Source organism: Panthera leo, chromosome D2, assembly GCF_018350215.1.
Source record: "Panthera leo isolate Ple1 chromosome D2, P.leo_Ple1_pat1.1, whole genome shotgun sequence".
Lineage (NCBI taxonomy): Eukaryota > Metazoa > Chordata > Mammalia > Carnivora > Felidae > Panthera > Panthera leo.
Window position 1 is genome coordinate 53,204,131 of NC_056689.1, and position 26,486 is coordinate 53,230,616.

Sequence of the window (26,486 nt, forward strand, 5' to 3'; positions counted from 1 at the left end):
ATTTATAGCTGTTCAGCAATCACATCTCTTACATATAAAGCTACACCATGCTGGTTTCTGGAGTGAGTCTTGAAAGTGATCTAATACTCAGGTTTCTCCCTGAAGGTTCACTGCCACTGTAGGTCCCCACCCTGGACTTGTGAGGCCTCAAGACTATTCAATAATGTCAACAAAACTTGAGGAATTTCCAAAGAAATTCAAAAAAGTTAAAGTGACTTTAGTTTTTCACTTATAAGAAATGCCATGTACCTCTTTAGGGGAAGCCATGTTATGGAATCAGAGAAGAGATAGAATGACTCAAAACATTGAGAGTGAGAGCATAAGTGATTCCCTCCATGGATCCACCTGTCAGGTGCCTCTTAAGCCCATGGTATGGCCAGTGTTCTTGGTGCTGGGAACACAGCGGTGAACCAGACAGCCATGGCTCATGCCCTTATGGGGCTTACTTACCTTCTATTTTGGGGGAGAAGCACTAAACAGAAATCAGTAAATAATATAGCATTATAGAGTGGATTCACATCATGAAGAAAATAGGACAGTGATGGGGCACCTGGGTGGCTCAGTTGGTTAAGCGTCCAACATCAGCTCAGGTCATGATCTTATGGTTCATGAGTTTGAGTCCTGCGTCAGGATCTGTTTTGACAGCTCAGAGCCTGAACCTGCTTCACATTCTGTGTCTCCCTCTCTCTCTGCCCCTTCCCTGCTCATGCTCATGCTCATGCTCTGTCTCTCTCTCTCTCAAAAATAAATAAACATGAAAAAAATTTTTAAATAGGACACTGATGGCAATTTGGATGAGATGGGGGGAGGGGCCTATTTTTAAATAGGACACTGATGGCAATTTGGATGGGATGGGAGGTGGCAGACCTTTCTGGGGTTGATATTTGGGCCAAAAAATAAACCACCAGAAAGAGCCAACCATCAGAATCCAGGGGAATAGGGCTTTGCAGACATTGTCAACACTGGTCCCGGTGCAAAGGGGCTGGTATACTTGTGGAACAGAAAGAAGACTGGTGTAGGCAAAGCAAACTATTGACTGATCCTCTTCTGTGTTACACACTGTTGTTGATGCCAGGACAGAGGGGTGCCCTGCTGGAGCCCATTGATTGAAACCAGAGAAGGGACAAGGCTGAACTATGTTGGGCCTGGGAGGCCACATAGGGAGTTTATTCTGTGTTCAATGGGCAACCACTGGAGGTTTGCAGTTGGAGACTGATATGACCTAATATCTATTTTTAAATATTACTCTGGCTGATGTGCAAAGGATGGACTTTGAAGAGCAAGAATAAAAATTTGACAAATTAGGTGGCTGCTGAGGTAGAAAAAAAATGGGAAGTCAGAGTGGGTGGCCTTAGTAGGGGGTTGTGAGATAAGATCTTGGGACTACTTTGGGAAGGCAGAGTAAGCCCGATTTACTGACAGACAGGATGTAGAACATGAGGGAAAGAGAGGATTCGAAGGTGACTCTTGGATGAACAATGATTGGATGATCCAGCAGGCCAGAAAAATGGGGAAAGACTAGGAGAAGAATGGGGGATGAGAGAGCCAGGAGTTTCATTTGGGGATAAATTTGAGATCCCAATGAGATCCAATGGAAAGTAGGCAGTTGGAGGCAGGGATGGGAAACTTGGGCCCAAAGATACAACATTAGGAGTCATCACATTGTGTTTACAGGTCTCCGTTTTTATGAATTATCTCTGCGACAAAGAGGCAGTGGAGGGGGGGAGGGGAGAAACAAGAGCCAAAGAGATCCCAGGGATATGCCATCACTTGCAGTCTGGGCAATGGCAGGACCGCACAAGAGCTCGGGTACTGGCACACAGTAGGTGTTCAACAAATCTTTGTTGCAGAGTAAATCAGTGCCACTGGTTGCCATTGCTTACAGAGTTTATTGAGTAGCTTGCTTCCGAAGGAAGATTTATGGTGATCACAAGCTTGAGAACAAGAGGACAGGGATCTTTTGTTCATCTTTGGTCGACAGATTTGGTAAATTAAAGCTGTCTTTTGATGTGATGTGTGGCTACGTTATGGGTGTCTGGAATCATCAGACTGAAGATGAAGAGCCCAGTTCTGACACCTGTTGTTCCGTGTGAACGACAGGCAGGGACTACCCCTACGGGGTTACCTGTCATCTGCCTCTTTGATGGGAGAACACACAGTGAAGTGGTGGACCCGGAAGCCCCTTTTGGCTCTGTGATATGCCAGCCCCCAAGCAGAGATCTCTACACGTATGTGCCCTTCCCCACCTCCAGACCCAGTTCATGAACATCAGTCTGGCATCATCTCCGGGGCTTGCACAACTCCTGAGTGGTCTAACTGAACCCTCACTGCACCCTATCAAGCAGATACTATTTCCCCATATTTCACAAGAGAAGAGTGAGGCTCAGAAAAATCACATAACCAGCTCCACATCACACAGCTAATACATATCTAAGCTGGATTTTGACTTAAAACCAAGACTCTGGTACCAAAGCCTTGATGCCTTTTCCAAATAAGAAACTGAAGTTCCTGGGAGCTCCTGGGAAATGAAGGCAAATGGCTCTGAATGAGGTTAGGCATTGTGTTCACAAGTGCTACTAACCGTGTGGGACACTGGTGTTCCATTCCAGCCCCACTACTTCTATCCCAGCTAGCCCCTTTCCGGCACTCCAGTAGGGGGCGCCATGATCTTCCCACAGATCTCTTTTCCAGGGCCCCCTCTCCTAACTCCCCCAGGGAAGCCCACAGCAACCTGTCCCTCAATATTTTGGCCATGCCTGAAATAAGAACTGAATTGAGCAGCACCTGGGTGACTCAGTCGGTTAAGCATCTGACTTCGCTTCAGGTCACGATCTCGCAGTTTGTGGGTGTGAGCCCTGCATCAGGCTCTGTGCTGACAGCTCTGAGCCTGGAGCCTGCTTTGGATTCTGTGTCTCCTCCTCTCTCTGCCCCTTCCCTGCTCGTGCTCTTTCTCTCTCTCAATAATAAACAAACATTTAAAAAAAAAATAAAAAGAAGTAAATTAAGTGCTAGAAATAATGAAGGGTTGGTGGTGAGCCCCCCATCCTACCTACCTCATGAACCTTGGGTACATTGAGGCCTTGGGCTCGCTGGCCTGGCCTACCAACACTCACCTCTTTTGGCCTCAGTACCTTGGCCAGGCTAGTAGTTAAGGCCTTTCTCACTTAATGGGGAAACCTGTTTTTTCAGGAAGTCAAGAGAAGCCACAGTCATTAATAATGGAGATTGGGCACTAGAACAGGCCAAAAGTCATGAAGAGGCTGGGAGACAAGAGCCCCTCCTGGTATATTAAAGCACACCGTACCCAACCATCTGCAGGACTTCTCACTTTGACACAGACACAACACAAATAAAAACCCAGATCACAGCAAACCGGTGACTATATTTTAATAAATCAAAGTCTGGAATCCTAAGCCTCAAACGATTCTTTAGGACACTCCAGGAAGGCAGACATTCATTCGAGTGCAGATTCACTTATCACCTCATATATTTTTATGTGTACTAAGGTTCCATGTTGGCTGAGGGGAGGGGAGCAGAGCAGGGAAACTAAACTCCTAAGGTAAGACAGAGTTGAAGGCTGAGTGAGTTAATGGGAACTTTTCCAATGAAACTCCACATTGCTACAAAATGTTTTGTTCTGATCTGCCATCACAGTAACCTGAAATACAGAAAACAAAGTCAATGACAGAAAGTTGGACCCAATGTTAAAGGTACATGGGGTATATCAGGATGGCCTTAGGGCTCAGCTTTATTCAAATGTTTCTTGTAGGGTTACAGCTAGATGTGGCAGTAATTCATCTGTAATTCATCGGCATCCTTAAGGCTTTCTGAAATCCTTTGAATTTCTCCGGGGGCAAGAGAGAGGGGACAGCATAGGAGCTGCTGTTTTAAAGTTTTCCTTTTACGTGCCTTAAATTGCCTCACTGAATCTTTTCTTTAAAAAAAATTTTAGTGGTTTGTTTTTTTTTTTTTTTTTTTTTTTTTTGAGAGAGAGAGAGAGAGAGACAGACAGAGTGCAAGTTAGGGAGGGGCAGAGAGAGAGAGGGAGACACAGAATCTGAAGAAGCTCCAGCCTCCCAGCTGTCAGCACAGGGCTCAACATGGGGCTCAAACTCAACAACCATGAGATCATGACCTGAACCAAAGTTGAAGGCTTAACTGACTGAGCCACCCAGGTGCCCCGCCTCACTGCATTTCAAAGGATTGGGAGCATATCCTCCTATCTCAGGAAGTGGAGGCCAAATCAGCCTGGCCTCAGTCACTCTGTGGGTGGTTCTATAGAATGTCCACCATGTCCTCGGTCATGTGTCAGCAGGCGGTTCTACAAGGAGGGTCGGGGTCACAAAACAACCATGGTTTGCATCCAACTCAATTGCCTGTGGGAGGTTTGGGGCAACCTGTGTAATCTTTCATAGCCTGAGTTTTCTCATCTGTAGAATGTGGATCATGAGAGTATCTACTTCATGAAGTGTCTCTGAGGATTAAGTGACATAATTCAGGGAAAGGGCTTGGCGTGCAGCCTGGCTGTGGTGAGATCCTTTGCGGACCCTCCATTTAGGCTGCCCCCAGGGTAGAGCATCAAAATCTTATTTTTTAATGTGTTTGGTTTAGGTTCATATCTGTTTGGTGTGGCATGGGCCAGCTAGTTAGATGACTGATGGAGGAGTTCAGTTCTGTTCTCTTTTTCTACATGCTAACATTACCCTATTTGGATTTTGAAACTCAGTTTCCCGTGGGAGTGAGTGTCATTTCAAAATAGACTGCACACTTTCCTCCAAAATGTTACTGGTTTTTAAAGCAAGATCAGACAGGGGTAGTGCTCGCTTAGGCAGCACATATGCTAAAAAAAAAAAGATCAGATAAGAGTAACATCTATAAAAAGATTCAACGATTGTTCTGGGGAATCTCAAAAAACATAAGTGAGGAAAACCAGCTAGTTAATTTCATGGCACTCTAGTTCCATATGAGAAAAAGAGCATTTGTTGAAATGGTTCTGTTTCAAACTTGCTATGGTGAGGTCTCTCTTTAACTTATAAAAAAATTGTTTTTATTTATTTTTGAGAGAGAGAGAGAGAGAGAGAGAGGCAGAGTGTGAGTGGGGAAGGTGCAGAGAAAGAGGGAGACACAGAATCCGAAGCAGGCTCCAGGCTCTGAGCTGTCAGCACGGACCCCGACGCAGGGCTCAAACTCAAGAGCCTTGAGATCACAACCTAAGCTGAAGTCGGATGCTTAGCCAACGGAGCAATCCAGGCACCCCTCTCTTTAACTTTGGCAGCAATGGCCATTATTTGCTGCCCAGGTCTTCACTGGGGCTACTGACTCCCTAAACAATGTTAATTTTGTCCAAATGGTTTTTTGGGCAGTGTAGCCACACAGACTGGGCCTGGGGTAGCAGATATAAAGGAAGAGCCTGTCCTCTGCAGTTTGATTTAATTAAAAGTGCCAGGGTTTTGGAAAAGGGCTTTTGCCCATCCCTCCTGAAACAGCCCCATGATAAGGCCAGTGAAAGATCTGGTCAAGAAGGACCAAACTGGGCCCAACAGGGCTCCTGAGACTCCCTGTTTTCTCTCTCTGGCAGAAGCACCGTATTTCACTGGCCTGTGGCCCAAACTCACTGCCCAGTGACCCCTCAGGAGAGTGTGCGGTGCCCTGACCCTCACCCACTCACCGTTGTGAACGATCAGCCTGTACTGCCTGGCCAGGCACAGCTCATCCTGTCTCTGCCGCACGATTTTCTGCACGTCCGGGGGAAGGCCGTTGGGGTCGCGGGCAAACACGAAGGAGTAGCTGTCAGCGCAGGTGCCGTCAAGGTTCAGGAGACGGCAGGAGTACTGCACCGCGTAGGTGTCATAGTCAGTGTCGATGATCCAGTGGTCATCATCTGCAAGCCAGAAAGCCACACTGCCAGTGTCGCTCCCTCAGCCAACGCAGGTGCCAGGGAAACTGACAAGCAGGCTCAAGAAACTGGTGACTTCCTGAAACTGGTTTTATTTCATTAGGAAACAGGAGACTACAGAGAATTCTGATGGCTTTTACAAAGCTGGGAAAATGAGAAAGCCTTTGTTCTCCTTTGCAGAAAAGAACCCTGGAGTTGAGGGCGTGGGGGGCCGCGTTCACTTCAACGATTATCTCCCACCCTGACAATAAATGTGATTGTATCTATCCAAAGAACCACAGAGAATGTGGGCCCATCGAAAACCACAAAATAGACCTTTCTACTGTTGTCTTCTCCATCCATTTTCTAACAATGTCTGTGCCTTTGTGGCTGATGTCTTCTCACTGCCCTGCTGCCCCCCGATCCACTGGAGGATGCCATTCTGATGATCCCCTTCACGGCTTTTCTGCTTCACCCTAATTCTGGCTTAGAAACCTGACATGCTTCTTCATGCTGGCAAAAGAGAGTAGTTTTTGTGTTGAGGACACAAGGTGCCCACCCTCTGACATCACATATTCATTCTTAGAAGCTTGTATTTTTCAGATCTCCCCTGACAGAGGCAGAGCTGAGCCCTTGAAGAATTTAGATTTTGTTTAGCCCTAAGGCTGGGAGGTAATAAGCCATGAAGAAGTGTACACAAAGTGGTATAAATGTCAACAAAGGCAGGATGAGAAATAACATTAATAAGAATGTATGTTTGAGAGATTTGGACTGGGGAAACAACAATGAATGCTCAAGTTTACCTGAATACCTTATATTTGGTAAAAAGTGCCACATCTCCAGGGTGCCTGGGTGTCTCAGTTGGTTAAGCATCCAACTCTTGATTTCAGTTCAGATCATGATCTCACAGTTCATGGGATCAAGCCCTGTGCTGGGCTCCATGCTGACAGCTCAGAGCCTGATTGGGATTCTCTCTTTCCCTCTCTCTGCCTCTCCTGTGTGCACGGGCATGCTCTCTCTCTCTCAAGATACATAAATAAACTTTAAAAAAGGAACAAAATTTTAAAAATAAAACTTTTTTAAAAAGTGCCACATCTCTACTAATTTAACATTCTCATTAACATGTAACCATGGCTAGGACTTTCTGAGCAATTAATTATGCATCGGTCACTGTGTAAACAATTATTCCTCCCGTCTACCCAAAAGTCCACACTGTTATTCCTATTTTACAGATGAGGAAACTGAGGTACAGAGAAACTAAATAACTTACCCAAGATCACAAAGAGCAGGACAGAGGTGGAGCCCACAGGCCTAACATCTACACCACATTAATTCCAGGCAGTACGTAACTTGGGGAAAGAGGGGACAAGAAACAAGAAACGAAAAGCCTCTGTGTCTCCATCTCCTTCCTGTCCAAGCTGTGAAGCAGGTGATGGTCCCTGTTCTATGTTGGTTCCATACGAGAGGAATGCAGAGGAACCCGGGTCCCCCGGCCTCAGAAAGCATAGGGGGACCTCTACTACCCACCTAAGCCACCTTAGGGTGTGCTTCTCAGCTCGGAGAACCCTGAGAGCGCCAGCTGAGGAGGGCTTCAGTGTGAATCCAGACCCGCAGGACAGCTGAGCCCACGGTTCAGCTCACTCCAGGCTCTCCAGGAGGAAGAGTGAGCCCCCGCTGTACCTCCAGGCTTTCCCACGGGACAGGGTCCGAGGCCACAGCTGAGGGTGCCCAGACACAGGAGCTGGGCCAGGAACAAAAGGCATGGGGCCGCCTGCTGGGCCTCACCCTGACCAGGGCCTTCCCTCACTGGCTCCCCAGCCTCTGGGCAAAGTCTTCTTCCTCTGCAAATGAAGTCATTTCTTCCCTGGTGATGGGGCTCAGTGTGTCTGTCAGAGGTGCCCCAGCAGCCAACCCCTCAGACACGAATGTGCTCTCCTTTGAAATGCTACCCCAATTCGAGATCGAGGCAGCTGTCAGCTCAGCAAATCTGCAGCTTAATTTTGTTTTTCCAAGATTGTTGCCAGAATGTGAATTCTGACTTAAGAACTAAATAGTTTTCAATGCTTGGTTTTAAGAAAATTGACTACTGTTCTTGACTTTTTTTTTTTTAAAAAAAGGCCTAAGTTGGTTTGGTTTATCTCCAGGTTCTTTTTGGCTAAATAGTTCAAAGAAGAAGAATTTAAATCCTAACAATCCTTGCCAGATTCTCCCTCCTAAGGCAAGAGATGAACTGCCTGAGCGCCACTTGAAAGAATAAACTTGGTCCTCCAGCCTCCTCCCTCCCAGCAGCTGGGGGTGGGTCACCCTGTAGAGCCAGAATCCCCCAGACATTTCTGGATAGTAGCTGTCTGCATGCAACAGAGCTGGGGAGGGAGAGTGATCAAGGCAGCGGCCATATGGCCAGGAGCCCCCGCAGCTGCCTCTATACTGTACCCACATGGACGGGTTTAGAGGTTTTAACTAAATGCCAGTCCAAAAAACAAAGAAAACACTTAGTAGATGGAGCTGTCTCGGTGACCTGGTTCCCTTGCAGATCTGTTGCTCAGTGCAGTGGGCCAGGATCAGGTCCCTTCAGCATCCTACACCTGTGTCCTCCCATCATCAAAAGTGAACAAACAGGTGAAAACCTCCCTCCAGTTCTCGGTCTAATAGTCCAGTAGAGCCGGATGGTGGGTGTGATGCTATTTCTAATTGTCCCCCCCCCAACCCCCACCAAAGTCCAGCAGGCCCTGACAAAGTGAATGGAGTCTGAGACCTTGAAACCTGAGTAAGCAAAGATAATCTTTGGATTGAATTATCTAGAGCAGTTTCTCAAGCTTCACTGTGCAGAAGGAGCATACCTAAGGACCATACCAAAACTGCCAACTCTGGGGCCCGACCCCAAGAGTTTCTGATTCAGAAAGTCTGGGTTTGAGCTCACAAGTCTGCACTTTTAACAAGCACCCTGCTGATCCAGACGTAGGTGGTCTGGGGACCCAGGTTTCAAGAACTGATGTACATAACATTGTTATGTAGCCTGCACAGGCTCCTTTACCTGCAGAGTGATAGACTTTATCTGGAAGACAGACAAAGGAGAGTCTTTGTCCAGGTCTTTCAGGAATGGTCCGAAACAATAATGACCAAAGCTGATATTTTCTGAGCACTCATTATGCATCAGGTTAAGCATTTTTCATGCATTACCTTAATTTGTCCTTCCAACAATCTTATGAAATAGGAACTATTCATTATCCACATTTCTGTTAAGGAAATCAAAGTTCAGAGAGGCCAGTCAATGGTAAAGCCTACATTCCACCGAGATCGGTTGATGATGGCATTCCTTAACCCCTGAGACGTCCTGTTTGCTGCTGGCAGAGCTGGGGCAGAAGGAGGCCAGGATAGAGCACACCCAAGGCTGGGGCAGCAAGCCATGTTGGAGTCTGCTGACACTGACACTTAATATTCAACTTGAGAGATTTACTGCATTTATTTTTAAAATAACATGACAACAAATTTAGCGAGCCTTTGTTCCTGAGCTATTTTCTCTGCATAAGTGTACCTCGTTTTAAACACATCTGTTTGGTGAAATGCAGCATGTGAAGAGGGGGAGAGACTAAGAACGCAGGTCATTCTCTGAGGCTTCAGACCCTCTTGACCAAGTCGGGGTTTAATGCCAGACCAAGATCAAGGAAGAAAGAAATTGGCACAAGGAGAGATGGTAGAGTTTGTAAAAGCCCCCCACCTCCCCAGGCCCCAAAGCATGTAAGATACAGGAAGGTAGAAACAACAAATCATACGGTCTGTGGGACACTTAGAAAACACGGGGGCAGCTCATGCCCTGGGCAAAGAGGTATCACTAAGTGCCACTAAGTAGCCACGTGGCCCTGGGCTAGTCACTTCTCTAAAAGATACCTCAGTTTCTTCACTTGTAAAATGAGAGGCTTGAACTGATGGTCTCTGTGGGACCTCCCATCCCGTGCCCAGAAGATGAAATGTAACTCATGCCTGGGGAGAAAACGAAGCACTAATAATCTACACTTGCGGAGAACACACATCTCAGGCATTTTTCTAACTTTCTGCAGGTCAACTCACTGCATCCACAGAAGACAACTCCATGAGGCAAGGGCTATGATCACCTCCTTTTGTAGAGGAGGAAACTGAGGCACTGACAGGATAAGGAACACACCTGAGTTCCCACAGGTAGTGGGTCGAGTTAGGATTTGAACTCAGGCAGTCTAACTTTTAAACCCAGCAGGATCGGGGTGCCTGGGTGGCTCAGTCGGTTAAGCGTCCGACTTCAGCTCAGGTCATGATCTCACGGTCCATGAGTTCGAGCCCCACGTCGGGCTCTGGGCTGATGGCTCAGAGCCTGGAGCCTGCTTCCCTCGCTCTTCTGTGTCTCCCTCTCTCTCTGCCCCTCCCCTGTTCATGCTCTGTCTCTCTGTCTCAAAAATAACTAACACGTTAAAAAAAAAAAAAATTTAAACCCTGCATGCTTGACCACTATCCAGCACTGCTTCTTTCCTGAAAGGGAATCTCACAAGGAACTGAATTCTGAGCCTTCCATATTGTAGTCATCTCACGGAATATCTATAGCCATTGCTTTAAAGATTTTAAGTTTTTTTTGTTTTTGTTTTTTTGCCTCCAGATGAAATCCTAGGTAGAATCTCAACCTACCAGAGGTAAAAGCAAGACTAATCTGGTTTGGTAGCAAAGGAGGGGGTAGGACACAAGAAGCAAACCCCACCTCCTCATCGGGTTCTCTCCCACTCTTCCCAAATGCACTACCAGCAGAATACTAGCTCTTTCCAGAGTGGATCTCAAAATGCAACAGAGCATTATGTGTTTACGTTTACTAAAAATTAGTAATCTTGTACCCCCAGTATTGATTTTTGTAATTCATTACCAGAAACGCCTATCTTTCACACTAAATGAATCACTCTAGAAAGTTTTGCTGCATTATTTAAAATACTTTTTTACTACTTACCTGGGAGTTGGAATCCCTGGCTTTTGACACTGGCTCCCACAAACTTGTATGACCGTGGGCAAATCAATACTTTCTCTTGGTCTCAGTTTATTCATCTGTATATTGAACCCCCTTTGTAGGGGTAATTCCCTAAGATCCCATGATATGTCCCCCTTGGCCTGCATTATTTCCTGGGTACCAAATGGATTCCAGATTTGAAACTTAAGAGAAATGGAAAGAAAGTCAAAAAGGCAGGTAAATGTTGTGTTCTTATGATCAACCTAGATTTTAGGATGTTTTTCTGAGTCTTCAATACCCTGTCTGTCCCCCATCTGAGTTTTGGTGCTTGGGAGAAAGCAGAGAGATCAGTGCCACCCAGAACACTGTGCCTGGCTCAGAATCTCAGCATCTGCAGGCAGGGCACCCCGGAGTCAGCCAACCCTATGCACAGTGCTCCTCACATCCTTGGATAAAGGTCTCCCAGCCTCTGCTGGGGCCCCAAGTAATCAAGCTGTCTCAGGGATTCAGCCCAATGAAATGGAGGAAATACAAAACCAGGGTGAATGGTGAGGTGGGATGGGTCTTGGGGAGGTGGGAAGTCTGAGCATAGAGAAGGCTACACACCTTGGCACAGTGGCTGGATAGGAAAATGGCAGAAGGAGGTCACCTAACAAGCCCAAAGTCCTTTTGAGCTTGGGCCAGGTTTTCTGAGCTGGAGGTAGGGAAAGTGGGCAGGGAGGGGGCCTGGTCAGTCCCAATCTCACCTCCCCAACCTCAGGCCCTGCTCAGGGTTCCTGCCACTTACAGACCATTCTTTCCAAGAGTGCCGCTGAAGAAGAAACTCGGCAATCTGGCCAGGTATGACCCCCCATCCCCTGAGATGGTCCTACTGAACTGACTACTCACTTCCTTTCTGGAGAAAGGACGCTACGCCCCAATACTTCATCTTGAACTTAGCAGAGTCCTCAGTGTCTGTGAAGGTGCCCACCATGTCTGCGCACACGTCCCAATTACTGCAAAAGCCAAAGAGATCCTGAGCCAGGCCGACAAAGGGCTTCCTCCCACCATCCCACCCGGAGGCTGCCCCCCCCACCCCGCCCTCCCCAGTCAGGGTTGGGTGCTCAGCTGGAGATGGGGGGCTGAGGGAGGCTCTGACTTCAAAAGACGGACTCGGCCCTTGGCCGTGGCGCTCATCTGGCCATTCTCATCCACAGAGAACTCGGCGACGATGTTGTCCTGCAGAAAGAGGCCCTCGGGGTCCTTCTTGGCCATGGCGTACCAGGTCCCGGAGAACTGCGAAAGAGGCGAGCGCGGGGTTTGGAGGCTCGGCGTGCAGGGCCGGCCTCCGGGAAGGGAGAACGCGGGGCACCGGGGACCGCCCGGCAGATACCTACCCGAGCCTTGTCGAAGTTCTCCTTCACTCGGAAGCTGCTCACCCGGCAGTCGCGTTCCGCCCGGGCGCTGCCCAGCGCGGCCAGAAGCACCAGCGCCCACACCCACGCCATCGTGCCCAGAAGTCAGTCCTGCGGGTACCGCGCGCCGTGAGCGCCCGCCCGCGACCCCCGGGCCCTGCCCGCCCGCCCCGCCCGCCCCGCCCGCGACCCCCGGCCCTGTCCGCCCGCCAGCCCGCGACCCCCGGCCGGCTCGCGGCCCCCGGCCCCGGCCCCGGCCCCCGCCCCGCCGCCGCTCACCGCCCGGAGCTGCGCGCAAGCCTGGTGGCGGCGTGGTGCGCGTGGAGCCAGGGAGACGAGCGCGCCGCAGGGGCCGCCCGGGCGCTTTATAGCCCCGGCGGGAGGGGGGTCGCGCTTTCGTAACGGCCGGGGGTGAAAGACCGAGGGGAGGCGCCGGGCCGGCCGGCCAGCACTTGCATAACGCGACCTGACTCACCGCCGCCCGGGGCAGGGAGGGTCCCTTTGGGCGGGAGCCTCACCTCCGGGGCCGCCGCGGGCGGTGGAGCTGCCGCGCGGGGTGGCCTCGGCCGAGCCGCGGATACAAGCCCTGGCCTGGTCACCCGGCACTCGTGCCAGCGACCGCCAGCTGCGGCCTGGGGTGGCCTCGGGGCCCGGTGGCTCTGGCTGCAGGCGCAGGTCGGCCTGGCGGGAAGACCGTGGCCTCTCCCAGGGAGAGGGGGGACCCCGGGATGCTGGCCGGTGCCTCAGCGCCCGCGCCCCGGGCCCGTGCCAGATTGGCCTCTCTAACCTCCGACGGCCAGTTGTGCAGGGGGTTGGGGATATTTCGGCCAAGGAGTTTTTCATTTTATAAAGGACGTATTTTACTCTCTTTCGGGAGAGTTGTGGTACTTTCTGGGTCAATATTTGTTCTTTAGTTTCAACATCTTTAGAAGCATTAAAATCCTCCCTGTTAAATATTCTCCAGAAACGAACCCTGGTCAGAGCAGGAAATACTTGAGCAACCTCGGTGGTCGCCTACTTACTCTGTGGCACTTCGCTCAAACCGCTTTGAAACACGTCTACCAATTGTTTATGATGCAATTTTATTTCAAAGCCATAGTGGAATTTTGTTTTGTCTTCAAAATACCTAAGGTGAGTTCGCTGAAGAGTGGACAGGAGCTGGGAGGCGAACAAAATTTTATGGTCAATTGAGGTAAAATGCTGTGACTCGTTATGCTATTTTGCCTACCTGTTGGTACCATTTACTGACCATGTTTTTGTCGTATCTTTCAAAGTTAGTGTTCCTCGCATGGGTCAAAGAAGTCAGAGGATGCAGCATTTGATTGAATGAGAGTTAGTGGTGTGTCGAAGAAGCAAGCGCCTTCCTATAACTCTCTGGACATCCACCTGCCTGGTTCTCTGCTTCCACTTGCCACCTTGCCCTCCATCCCTGCCTCCTCCCCCAACTTGACTCTTTAGGGTGTCTTTGGAGTGCCAATGATGATGCATTTAACTCCTTACTGCCCCAGAGGGAGGAAAGCCCTGTTCTGGCCAACCGGCTACTTAGGAGATGTTCTGGTTAGGCCAGTTTTATCACAGGACGAATCATCCCAAATAGCTCAAATAAGAGCTGCCCCTGCAGGTCCCGTGTGGGGGGAGGTACACATGGCAGTATATGTGCACCCTGGGTGGGAAATGACTTTCGAGCATCTTTCTCCTGTCCAATCAGTGCTTGGACCCCCTCCTCAACATTCCAGAGTCAAGCCCTTCCAGCTTCTTCTCCAACAGGTCCAGTGATGGAGGGAGAGCTCTTGGCCGAGTGTAACTGCCCTTGGATGGTTATTACTACCAGAAAAGTTCTCCTGGGAACTGCATCCCTTTCATCTGTTTCCCCTAGAACATGTGCTGGTGGTCCTTGCACACGCTACGTGCTGAATAAATGCAGGGAATTTCAGCGCACTGTATGGCGATTGTTTCTGCAACATGTTTTTTCATGTGTTAGATGTGTAAGAGGTGCTGTAACTGTTCCTTCTCCTCTCTCTCTTTTATTGATCTGTCGTGAACCTTGGTGTCCCAGATACCAGCAAAGAAAAACAGTTTATTTTGGCATTCTCTCTCAAATTTCTTCCTGACTGCAAATAGGTGAATACAGGTCAACTGATGTTTTTAACATCGGTGCTTTCAAATTTGTCCTCATAAAGTAATTTTTTTCAAATATGCGTGTATCTATATAATAAAAACAGGAAAAGATATTCATGGTGATTACCTCTGTGTGATAGGATTAAGGACATTTGAAGGTTGTTTTTGTTTTTGTTTTTTGATTTGTACCTTTTTGTACTTTCCAAAGTTTCCTACAGTGAAAATGTTTAATCAGAAAACAAAACAAATATTCTCATTACAAACATTTTTCTCCCTCCCCCCGGAAGTAAAGTTATGTTTTAAATTATGGATCATAGATGATATACACAAAAGTTCATTTGCTGCCATACTTCATGGAAAAGGCAGACCATGAGTCTTTCATCTTGGTATATGCCCCTCCCCCAACTTTTCCATGAGATTTATTAAGAGACTTGCACTTAGTAGGCACTCACCTAACAGACATTGACTTCATTTGTTTTATTGAAATGAATCACTTTAGGTAAGCTTCATAAAATATTTATTTAAAAAGACTTGGCCAGAGGTCATTCTTTCTACAATATAATTTCTCAGGATTCAGCGCTTATCGCAGAGGTGGGAGCTAGTCTTCCAGCAAAAAATGTGCATTCCTCTTCCATGGTGGAGAGTTGTGGAGAAGAGACTTTTTTGCCAGAAGGCACCTCCCCACTTCCTGTAGCTCCATAAAGCCACATGCCTAAGTCTGGTGGATGGAATGTGGACAAAAGTGCTGTGTGTCAGTCCCAGACAGGGCTTGTAAAAGCTGCCTGTCCAATCATCCGTGCCGTCTCTCTTCCCTCATCTGCCAGCCGGCAGAGACGCCACAATCTGGGACCCCACCAGTGACTAACTTTTTGTGAATGAAAAATAAACTTCTGTTGGGTTAAGCTGCTGAGATTTGGGGGGGTTTACCTGTAACAGAATAGTGTAACCTTAATGAATACAGCAACAAGCAAGTCACTAGCTCCTAGGAAATATGGAAAGATGTTTTACCATAATTGAAAGAAAAGCTAAGGCAAAGAACTTTATGTCCTTACCCTCGTAACAATTAAGCATTTCAAACCAACTCCATTTCATGCAAACTGACATTTACATCCACGTCCTGACAGAAAGGCCAAGGAAAATGAAAAACAAGGAAATTGGGTAGCATTTATCTTCTGACTACATTTAAAAGATGCCAAAATAATTGGTGGGAAAATGAAAAGATTACTTATTCGGCCAACTTTTTCAGGTGCAAAGGGTCAAACTGATTTTTTCAACAGGTTTCTTTTCAGTGGTTACAAAGTCATCAGGCAGTGTCCTCAATTTAGGTGAAAATAACATGGATCCCACCAAGTGAATTATTCCTGAGACACCTGGTCCCACCCATCAATTCGGTGTGTACAGAGATTCCTGTGAGCAGATGTGTAAGGTGAAAGGAGCCCTTTGCACTTGGCTGCCAGGATGTAACTGAAATCCCTGCCTTTGGGGGGGTGCCTTTTGGTGATGACCAATAGTGGGAACAGAGAACCTGGCTGAGGTGGAACTGAAGAGTGTATTCAGTATAATGATCTGAAACGTACTTGGTTAATCCAGGGTATTGTTGCTAGTTTTGTGTGGGTGCTTCAATCTCATGTGCATATGATTTGGCTATTATATAAGCACTGCTTCCTGTAGAAATAAGTCAACTGCAGTAGAAAATGTTAGCAACAATAGAAGTATTACATCTGTTTATTAGTATAGTATACTACTGAGAAACGCAAACTTGTTAAGCAGAAAGTTTAAGGAAGTGAAACCATTCTTTTGTACATCTGTAGGCTTTTAAAAGAGTTCCTGGAATTTTTATTTAACTTTTTTTAAATTGGTGTTTAATAACATTTTCATATATATGTGTGTGTGTGTGTATGTGTGTGTGTATAATTCCTTACAGGAAGTGTCTTTGTATATTCCCCTACAGCAGCTAGTATGATGTCTTGTGTACCAGTGGGTACACTTTTTCATTTAATCCTATTTAAACTGGCAGTTTGGGGGTAGGTCACTATCCTTACTAGCTGTGTGACCTTGAGCTAGTTAACTTAATTTCTCTGTGCTTCAATTTCTCGCCTGTAAAATACAGACAATCACAGTACCTACCTCCTTAAGTTCTTGTAAGAATTAAATGAGTTAATATATGTAAGGGTCTTAGAGTACCTGGCACCGATTATATATTATAATGTTAGCTATTCTTATGATCACTTTTTATTATCAATACCTTGCGGCTTATATTTCTAAAATTATTCTGAGTAAGTGGAATGTTGCTTTCACATTGACCTAGTTGTTGTTTCAGAGATGTTTTATCTAAATAAATGATAATTAATGTCTGTAATATCTTAGAAATGTTGACATAAAAATTAAACAATGAAGTTCAACAAAGTCAACAAGTATTGTGTAGTATTAAAAACTCAGGGGTGCCTGGGTGGCTCAGTCAGTTAAGTGTCTGACTCTTGATTTCGGCTCATGTCATGATCTCACCACTTGTGAGTTCGAGCCCCACAGGCTTTGTGCTGACAGTGTAGAGCCTGCTTGGGATTTGCTCTCTCTCTGCCCCTCCCCCCGCCTCAAAAATAAAATAAGCATTTAAAAAAATTTTTAATTCATTCTAAGTAGTATGTTTGGTGATTTAAAAAAATAATGTTATTTTCTTACATTTGTTTTTTTCAGTGCCTTGTACTGAGCAGCCAATAAGTAACACAAAGTTCTTGTCAGCACTGGCCAGGGACTCTGCAGGAACCACCCTGAGCAAGAAGGGCAGTGGAGACAATAGGACTTGGTCAAAGACAGGAGGAGAGAGATAGGCAGGCTTTCAGAATTTCCCTTAAAAAAAATCTTTGTATAAAATGCCATGCAGTACTCAAAGTAGTCCCCAGTGACCCCTCTTTCCTTGCTTGCTTTTTTCTCAAGTTTATTTATTTTGAGTTGCGGGGAAGGGAAGGGCAGAGAGAGTGGGAGAGAGAGAAACCCAAGCAGGCTCTGCATTGTCAGCACAGAGCCCAACACGGGGCTCGATCTCACGAACTGTGAGATCATGACCTGAGCTGAAATCAAGAGTCGGACATTTAACTGACAGCCCTTCAGGTGCCCCTCACTTGCTTTTTCTAACTTAAACAATTGCCTGCTCCTGTCAATTGATGCCTAGAATTGGGTCTCACAGTTTTCATTCCCAAGCAACCTCACCCATAGCCTATGAAAATAACCTTAAAAATTTTGTCTATTGGGGTGCCTGGGTGGCTCAGTTGGCTAAGCCTCAGACTTTGGCCTAGGTCATGATCTCGTGGTTTGTGAGTTTCGGTCCCATATTGGGATCTATGCTGACCGCTCAGAGCCTGGAGCCTGTTTTGGATTCTGTGTGTGTCTCTCTCTGTCCCTCCCTGCTCACACTCTTGCTTTCTCTCAAAACCAAGTAAACATTAAAAAAAATTTTTTTAACTTTATGAATGCATGAATTTATTACACAAATTATATATGTTCATTATAGACACTTGAGAAAAATCATATAGGCAAAAAAAAGAAGTTTAATGTGATAAATCCCATCACTTTGAAATAATCACTGTTACCATGCTGGTATACACACCTCCATGTATGTGTATATAAGTGGAATTGTATGGCAAAACTATCTTGCAGTTTACTACATATCGTAGATACTTCTTCATATCAGGCCTTCATAAACAGGCCTTTACAGTAGGGTTATTAATAAATGTAGTTTCTATTCTGTGGATACAATGCCATTTACTTACTCAAACTCCTATTGTTGAATATCTATTTTTGATCTTTTACTTTTATATTTGTACTTTTCATGAACACCCTTGTAACAACATTAATCACATACAATCTTAATTATTTTTGCAAGATAAATTCATAAAAGCAGAATTGCAGGGTCAAAGCCTATACACATTTTTAGAGTATTTGATAATGAACAAAATGCAATAAAGCTGCTTAATCTGTATCCCTATGTACAGTATTTCTTTCCTGCACCTCATCTTTCTAAGCACTACTAGATTAGATTTGTGGAAAAGTACCCTCATAATGTTTTTTCCTGCCCCCCAAACTTACCAGGGTTCAAAATCCTCAGCCTCGTCTCTGAGACTCCTGTAATCTGAGCCCAACCTACCTTTTCATATTCAGCTCTCACTCTTCCCTGTTACTCTACACCCCATGCTATTGCTCCTGTTGTGACTACCATCTGGAACACACTCGATTTCCTCCCCATCTCCACCCATTAATCCCTTTTCTGAACTCTCATAGCCATACGTATGTACCTCATTTCTGGCATTTATCATGCTCTGTTCCATGTCTTACAACTCTTTATGTATTACTTTTAACTCCCGTATTATACCACAAGTGTGTGTGAAATTGGGATCAAGACTTACTTGTTGCCTGCATCCCCCCTGAGAAGTGTAGCAGTCAGGATTGATTTGGATGTGCTGCAGTAACAAATAACCCTCATCTCTCAGAGCTAAAAACAAGAAAGGTTTATTTCTCACTCATGCTACACGTCCCATCTCAGGTCAGCAGGAGGCTCTGTTCCAGGACATCCTCACTTGGAATCAGGAGGCCCCTCCATCTGGAACTGATGTGGCAGCAGGAAAATGGAGAGTAGAGGGTCTTAAGCTGGCAATTAATCGTTCTTACCTGAAAGAGACATTTCTGCCCACAACCCATAGGCAAAGTTGATCACGTGGCCCTATAGGGGAGGAGGGCAGGAAAGAATAACCTCATATAATGAGGAGGAGGAGAGAATAAGAAGAGGGGGAACATGAAGTCTCTACCACGGAGGCTAATATGGTGGCTTGTGATGGACAATCAATAGACATGTTGAAAGAATGAGCAAATCACAAATCAGGAGTAATTATAAAAGCAAAAATAAAGAATGGTGGCAATAATAGAATGTGTTTCATTTTTAAATTAATTTTTATTTTTATAAGTAGAGGAATGTTAACATCTGTGGGTATTTTGTTTTTCCTATTAAGTATGTATCTGCATATGGAATATAGATATGTGTTCTTTCTTCTCTGCTTATGAGGGAAGGATGGAACTAGGGAACTGTGAGTACACAACATACTTTTGGTAGAAGTTGGAGCTGTGCCATAGGCACACAAAAGAACTAGGTAGTGTTATGCCCAGAATCTGTGATTCCCAAAGACCACCAGGGAGACGAGTCTGATGCAAAAGCAAAGAGCCTTTATTCGAGCTAGCTCGAGCTCAATCCCCTACCTGCACCGACACAGCGGTGAGATACCGAGCGGGTGCCAAGAGCACAAAGGTTTTATAGGGATCATGGCCTCAGCCGATTGGCTGGGGAAGGGTCTTGGCCTCAGCCGATTGGCTGGGGGAGGATAGAACAATGGCTGCCAAGGTGTGGTCCCAGATCAGCAATTATCAGCGTCACCTGGAACTAGTTAAAAATGCAAATGTTGGGTCTGGTGGTCACAGACCCACTGAATCAGAAACTCTGGGGGTGGGGCTCAGCAATCTGTGTTTGAACAAGTCTTCCAGGAGATTCTGATGCACCTGAAGTTTAAGAACCACTGTGTCTGAGGGTCTCTAACATGTTTGGCCTCAGTGTATACAGAACGTTTCTCACTGGTCACCTATTAACCATTGGCTGTCAGCCTTGCTGTGCTATATAAATACCTAGCACCAAACACCATCCCCAGAGACTCTGATTTAATTGGTTTGGAGAGGGGTAAAAATGCTCCCAGGTCATTCTAAGCCTGGACAGGGCTGAGGGCTCCTGCCTCTGGCCCCTACCTGAGAGAAGCCCTCCCTCTTCTACTCACACTTTCCATGCCTCTCACACTCCCCTTCCTCCCACCTTAGACTTCGGAAGAATGCATCAATTGATAGCCTGCTTTCTTAGAAAACATGTTACTCAAGGGGAGGAGGCGTGGCCTGAGGTTTGAGCGGGAACTTCTTTCTGAGGCCATGTCCAGGACATAGTTACTAGTCGGCCGGCCTAGGTCTGCTCTTTCAGTAGGAAGTGTCCAAACTGTGAGAAGGTGAGGGTCCCATGAGAGGGGTGGGCTGACTCAGCTCCTTTCTCTTCAGAGGTAAACCCCTGCATTACTCTGATTATAATGAGATGCTAATAGGATGTTGAAGTAAACAGCACTCTGAGGAGGACTCTCCTGAGACTAGGCAGAGGAGGACAGAAGGTGTGTGCTCTGCAGGGCCCCTCGAGGTAGCAAGTGAACTCCATGAGAAGCCAATAGCTCAAGTGCCAGTCTGAGTTGGGTTCTTCTGGGAAAACCATGTTCCAACCAGGACCCTCTCATTAACTGACATAGAACCTGTGACCTCAGTGGATGTCTTTTTTTCGGTAAGACTGTTATCACTCTATCAAGGTAAGCTTTAAGTTTAGCACAGTAAATGAAATGCACAGCGTTGCTATCTTTGAAGTAGACTTAAATGTGGGTCTAACGGTAACTTCTAGAGCCACTGTAACATGGGGGCTCACTCAAGAGAATCTGTTACAAAGTTTATAGTTTTTTTTAAATGCTTAAAAGACCTTGGCTACCTTTGAAATCAGCATTTAAGTATTCAAGGAAATTGGGGGCGGCTGGGTGGCTCAGTCGAGAATCCAACTCTTGGTTTCAGCTCAGGTCATGATCCCAGGGTTGTGAGATTAAGTCCCGAGTCAGGCTCCAACCTGGGTGTGGAGGCTTCTTAAGATTCTCTCTCTCCCTCTGCCCCCTCCCCTCCTCGTGATGAGTTCTCTCTCTTTCTCTCTCTCTAAAAAGAAAAAAAGAAAATTCAAGGAAATCAGTTCATGAAATATGTTGTTTGACTTATTAGTTGTATAACAGTGTTTAAATATTTGGGAAAGTGTGCTTAATGGATGTAAAAGTTTAATAAACTGAACATTAAGCCAAACTAAGTAGTACTACGTGTTTGTCCACGCACAACCCCACCCCCCACACCCCACCCCCTCCCCCGAGATGCTGGAGATCCAAGCAACGGACAAGACAGGTTTTATCCACTAGATTTAACAGACTGTGTCTCAGAGCAAAAATGCACAAGTCTGGCTATTACTATTCAAAACAAAATCCACACTAATATGCATGGCAGGAAAACCCAGTTAGCAGCTGCATGGGCTGCTTTTTACAATCATGTCTGTTGACAAGGATTATTGCTTAAGTTGTGGCTTGATTAGGCTTGGATCCCAGGCAAATGTTTTGCCGTGTTCACCTTTCTAGAATAAGATTAAGGTTTGTTTCCTTACAACACTACCGAGGTCAAGCTTTTAAATGAGGGGAATTGAGAGGTGAAGGTTTTAGACAAAGTAGGCCAGGCAACTTGTTTGATCATAGGACTTTTAAGAGAAGGAAAGATTAATATTCCATTTTATGTTGCATGGATGCTAAATGCTTCTATCTCCCCTACGTGCTCATTAAAGTTGCTGTACAAATAAGGAGACACTTCCAAGGTCTAATAGTCTCACTTCATATAGCTGTCATGGAAAAAATGAGTCAAATTGTCAATCGATGCTAATGTAATATCATTAATGGATATATTATCGATGATTCTTCTTGCTGCGGATGGCGGCTCGTGTTCCGTTATTTTTCTGGAAGAATCACTTCGACTTGCCACTTGCCTGGCTGATCTAAGATGTTCTGAGGATTCTCCGAGGACTTATGAGCTAATAATGCTTAGGGATTTCGTGTCCCGAAGAACTCTTTAATCCTGTGCTTCCGAATCCTACTCTAAGCCAGACCTTCTGTCACAGCCCAAGAGTTACCGGCAGTTTTTGAAAGCTCTTCCAAGCGAGCAACCGTTCTGTTCCATCTTTGGGGGATCTTGTGAGGTGCCATTACCAGGATGTATCTCCTCGCTGGCACTGGGTCCCAGGCGGTGCTCTGAGGGTGTTCCTTCCTGGAAGAGCAGCGAAGCAAAGCGAACCACACCATGGGCGAGATCAGCCAAGAGGCCGTGGAGAAATACCTGGAGGACAACCCTCAGTTTGCCAAGGAGTACTTCGCCAAGAGGCTGCCGGAAGCCCCCGGCCCGAGCGGGGCGCTGTCGCCGGCGGATGAGTGGGCCCTGTGCGCCGAGCTGCTGAGGGCGGTGCAGGAGGAGGCCCGCGGCGCCGAGCCCGCGGTGCACGGGGCCCTGCAGAAGCTGGCGCAGCTGCTGCAGGCCGACCGCTGCAGCCTGTTCGCCTGCCGGGCTCGCAACGGCACGCCTGAGGTGGCCTCCCGGCTGTTCGACGTCACCCCCACCTCCAGGTTTGAGGACAACCTGGTGGGCCCCGACAGAGAAGTCGTGTTCCCGTTGGAAATTGGGATAGTGGGTTGGGTTGCTCACACGAAGAAAGCCGTTAATGTCCCAGACGTGCACAAGGTAGGTGGCTTTATGACGGTGGGGCCCACCGGACGTCTTGGCCGGGCTGAGGGGAGGAAGCAATGGAGAGAGAGCCGGGCGCCGAGGGCCACCCTTGTAGCGTGGGTTTGGCTATAACCTGAGTAGGAACGGTGGGGAGAGGATCTGCCAGGCCAAGGGTTGCCAGATTTAGCAAATAAAAATACAAGATGCCCAGTTCAGGTTGAGTTTCAGATAAACAATGAGTAAGTTTTTAGTGTGTGTCCCTTGTAATGTTTTGCATTTTGTCGGGCAAACTCACCTGGGCCTGGTGCATTCCACGGGTGCTCCTTGCATCTCCTCCCTGCTCTGGGAACTTTCCTTCTGAACAGCGAGGCACAGCGGTGCTATTGGGAGATTAGGAAGCTCCTCGATGCTGAGACTTGTGAACTGCACCCCCCCCCCCCCGCCCCGCCCCACACACACACGCACGCATACACACCTCTCACTCACAACCTTTTCAGGTCACTCTGTGCTCTGAGATGGACTGGCTCACAAGTGAACACTTTCACCTACAGACCAGATGTGCAGAAAGAAAAAATAATACCATTTGAAAGTTCAGATGTTCACATTTGGATTGTGAAAAGTGTAAATTTGGGTGATAAGTGCAGTTGACCATCCCAACCCCCTATAACTCAGCTCTACTCAGAATCAACTCCAGGGGCGCCTGGCTGGCTCAGTCCGGGGAGTGTGTGACTCTTGATCTCCGGGTGGTGAGTTTGGGCTCCATGTTGGGTGTAGAGATTACTTAAACTTCAAAAAAAAAAAAAAAAACAACAATCCACTCCAGTCATGTAGTTTGCCCCTGAAGACCCACAGCGTCCCGCACAAACACAAGGCATTGTTACATGCTTTTAAAAACAAACACACAGGGGCGCCTGGGTGGCTGAGTCCGTTAAGCGACCGACTTCAGCTCAGGTCATGATCTCGCGGTCCGTGAGTTCGAGCCCCACGTCGGGCTCTGTGCTGATGGTTCAGAGCCCGGAGCCTGTTTCAGATTCTGTGTCTCCCTCTCTCTCCGCCCCTCCCTTGCTCACGCTCTGTCTCTGTCCCAAAAATAAATAAACATTAAGAAAAAAATAAACAAACACACAAACAAAAAAAATCACTCTTCTTGCCACCAGTGCTTATTCATTTTAAAAAGATTATAAAATACAAATAAACAAAAGGGAGGAAATATAAATCACTCATAATTGTTCTGCTCATCAATAACCACAGGTACCAGCCTGTACTTTCTCCTGCTGACTTTTTTTCTATATGCACGCCCCATTAGTATGATTTGCTGGTAACCAAAGGGAAGCAGTAGCTTATGATGGAAGGGAATTGATGGGGAAGTGGTCCCTAAAATCTCTCTGCTTTCTGTGCCAAGGTTTGTTGGGTCGTGAATGGGGGCAGCTGGTCACAGGAGGATAATCCCCTTCATGCCTCCTGAAGCTGATTACAGGGGCACAGCCGCATGGATCCAGAAAACACACAAGTCGTCAAACATTAGCAGCACTCTGCAAACAACCACACCACAGCCCTTAGGTGCAAGGGTTGCCATCAGATAGCACAGAGTCCCTCAGTCCTTTCTGATCCCTCCCTTCCGTGAGTTCAAGCTGGTCTAAGCTTCTGGGGCTGACTGCCCCCGCTTCAGTGACTAAAGCAATTTGCACCCTTTCAGCAAAATTCTCTTGACACCAATTAGGAGGCTATGCCCACTCACCCTGAGGCTTTCTCACGGGAATATGCTTCTTGCCAGTCTCCACCATCTCCAAAATTACTAGGACTTCAAACTTAAAGTGACATGCAAGTTTGTTTTTGTTTTTTTTTTTTTCTGGAAAAAAACTTGCTTAAAGAGACAGGTAAAATGATTTCTGTTGTAATGCTTTATTAATGAGCCTAGTTCCACATGCTGAGAAGAGAATAATAGCAGAGAGCTACTTAACAGATCAGGCAGCCTTGGTCTGTTGTTGTCCATGGTGAGCAACGCTGCATGAACAGGACAGTAATGGAGGTGGAGGTGGGCAGGAGTCGTGTTTTTCCTTTTTTTTTTTTTTTTTTTTACCTAAGGACTCCTGGTTGTTATGGGTAGAACAGAGAAGTATGTGTTGAAGACAGACATCCTGCTCAGCTCGTTTGCTTTCCATTTCTACTGCTTCTAAGCATTTTTTCTCATGGTTGGTAGAATAGTGCTTTTCAACTCTGAATGCACATTGAAATCGAATTGGGAGCTTTAAAAAAAATAACCATGCAAGACTTAATAGACCAATACACCAGACTCTCAGGGGTTGGGATGCAGGCGATAGTATTTTTAAAAGCTCCCCAGGCAATTCTAAAATGCAGTCAGTATTGAAAACCACTGGTGTGTTGGGTGAGCAGATGCAGGAGGGAAAAGTGGATTCCAAGGCAAGCATGGGATACCAGATGGAAGGGGCTCCAGCAGTCTGGAGCTGACTTCTTCCTTGGGAAGAGGAAGCTGAGGCTGCATCTTTCCTACAGTCCATGGTATGGTCAGTGAGTGAGAAGGGCTGGACTAGATGAGGTGTCCCCAGTCTGTGTCCAATGATCTTTCTACCCTCCCCCTACCACACATCCCTGCAATTTTGCCAGACTTTAATCAACTGTGGTAAAATCTGCAAAGGGAAAGATGGAAACCAATGTTTTAATGAAATTTCTACTAATTCTTTACTGTTTCTTTGTATCTGACAATTTCTAGGCATTTTCACATTTGTAATCTATTTGATTCTGGCAAAGACCCTGCAAGGAAGGAGGGACCATGTTTTTATTTCCATCCCGTACATGTAAGAATCTTCTCAATGGCAATTAGGCAGCATGTGACGGGTCTGGGACCATAACTTGGGTCTTCTGAGGTCTCCCTCTTTTACCATACCACTGACCACACATGGCTTCTCTCTGGTTGACAGTGTTGGCACACGTGAGGGAAGGACGTGTCACACCTAGAAAAAGAGGTAAAGCCAGATTCTCTGACCTTGGGGAATCCATGAAAGTGATAGCAGGGAAGCCACGTGGTGTAGGGTAAGAGCCCGACCCCAGTGCAGGTGCAGGCCTGAGACCAGGTAATTGTGTGATAGATTGCTTTTCTGCACCTGAGACATAGAGGCAAATAAATATACAGATTCAACGTACGTAAAGTGCCTGGTTCCTATAGGTACTCAATAAACTACAACTACGATAATACTATATTTATGCCAAGGGGCTTTTGGGGTCTGTGTTTAGGTGGCTAAAAAAGGGTCAATGATTATTGTCTGTTTTTAAAACAGGTTAAAGACAGGAAAACTTTTAATAATAGGGAACTGAGAGATATCCTCCTCAGGTTAATGATTTCTTTCTCTGTTGGGCAAACTGCTGATCAATTCTATGGGTGGCTTTCATTCTGAATGTGGTTTAAAAGAAAGCCACGGAGAAGTCCTAAGTTTTCAATAATTAACAGGTTGCCTCTAGCTGCCGTACTTCTCTCCTCTGTATTCCTTCTCGTCTCTCTTTCTGGCTCCTGGTCTCAAGGGATAATGGTGTTTCATCAGAATCTAACAACGGGAAGATTGGATGAGGGACACAGTAAGTCTGCTGCTCTACATAATTTCTCCAGTTGCCTTCAGTGGCTTCTTTGAAGGGCCATCAAGGGGAGTTTGTGAATCCAAGAAATACAGGAATTACTCAAGCATACCTCACTGGGGCCTGTTTGAGCTGGTGAACCGGAAAGCCTCACCTCGCCTACCGTGTAATCTGACGGCTGGTTTTATCTAGGGCT

At 46.5% G+C, this 26,486-nt stretch overlaps 2 protein-coding genes and 1 long non-coding RNA gene across 8 annotated transcripts in view; 2 read left to right on the forward strand and 1 right to left on the reverse strand.

Moving 5' to 3' along the window:
* Positions 1-3,372: 3,372 nt before the first annotated feature.
* On the reverse strand, positions 3,373-12,602 carry RBP4 (retinol binding protein 4). Its single transcript, XM_042908164.1, has 6 exons — positions 12,509-12,602; positions 12,212-12,340; positions 11,974-12,110; positions 11,724-11,830; positions 5,669-5,881; positions 3,373-3,658 (listed from the first exon to the last, which is right to left on the reverse strand). The coding sequence occupies exons 2-6, from the start codon at positions 12,320-12,322 to the stop codon at positions 3,621-3,623; spliced, it is 606 nt and encodes a 201-aa protein (XP_042764098.1). The 5' UTR covers positions 12,323-12,340; positions 12,509-12,602; the 3' UTR covers positions 3,373-3,620.
* Positions 12,603-12,614: 12 nt separating this feature from the next.
* On the forward strand, positions 12,615-14,172 carry LOC122202032. The gene is made up of 3 exons (XR_006194433.1): positions 12,615-12,904; positions 13,194-13,360; positions 13,504-14,172. It is a non-coding gene; the product is annotated as an uncharacterized LOC122202032 (long non-coding RNA).
* Positions 14,173-21,948: 7,776 nt separating this feature from the next.
* PDE6C (phosphodiesterase 6C) overlaps positions 21,949-26,486 on the forward strand; it is a 45,383-nt gene continuing 40,845 nt past the window's right edge. For 2 of the 6 annotated variants that reach the window (XM_042908621.1, XM_042908620.1), the window contains exon 1: positions 21,949-22,717. In XM_042908621.1, coding sequence (XP_042764555.1) covers positions 22,283-22,717 — 435 coding nt within the window. In that variant the 5' untranslated portion in view covers positions 21,949-22,282. The remainder of the gene's footprint in view (positions 22,718-26,486) is intronic. The other 4 variants (XM_042908617.1, XM_042908618.1, XM_042908616.1 and 1 more) reach the window with 3 other exon arrangements.

Excerpts from the sequence above, each read along its gene's own strand:
- RBP4 (XM_042908164.1), bottom strand. The coding sequence starts at position 12,322 with ATGGCGTGGGTGTGGGCGCTGGTGCTTCTGGCCGCGCTGGGCAGCGCC. Across the intron at positions 12,111-12,211 it reads AGAACTTCGACAAGGCTCGG|TTCTCCGGGACCTGGTACGC; the intron begins GTAGGTATCTGC and ends CCTCTTTCGCAG. Across the intron at positions 3,659-5,668 it reads CAGGCTGATCGTTCACAACG|GTTACTGTGATGGCAGATCA; the intron begins GTGAGTGGGTGA and ends TCTGTATTTCAG.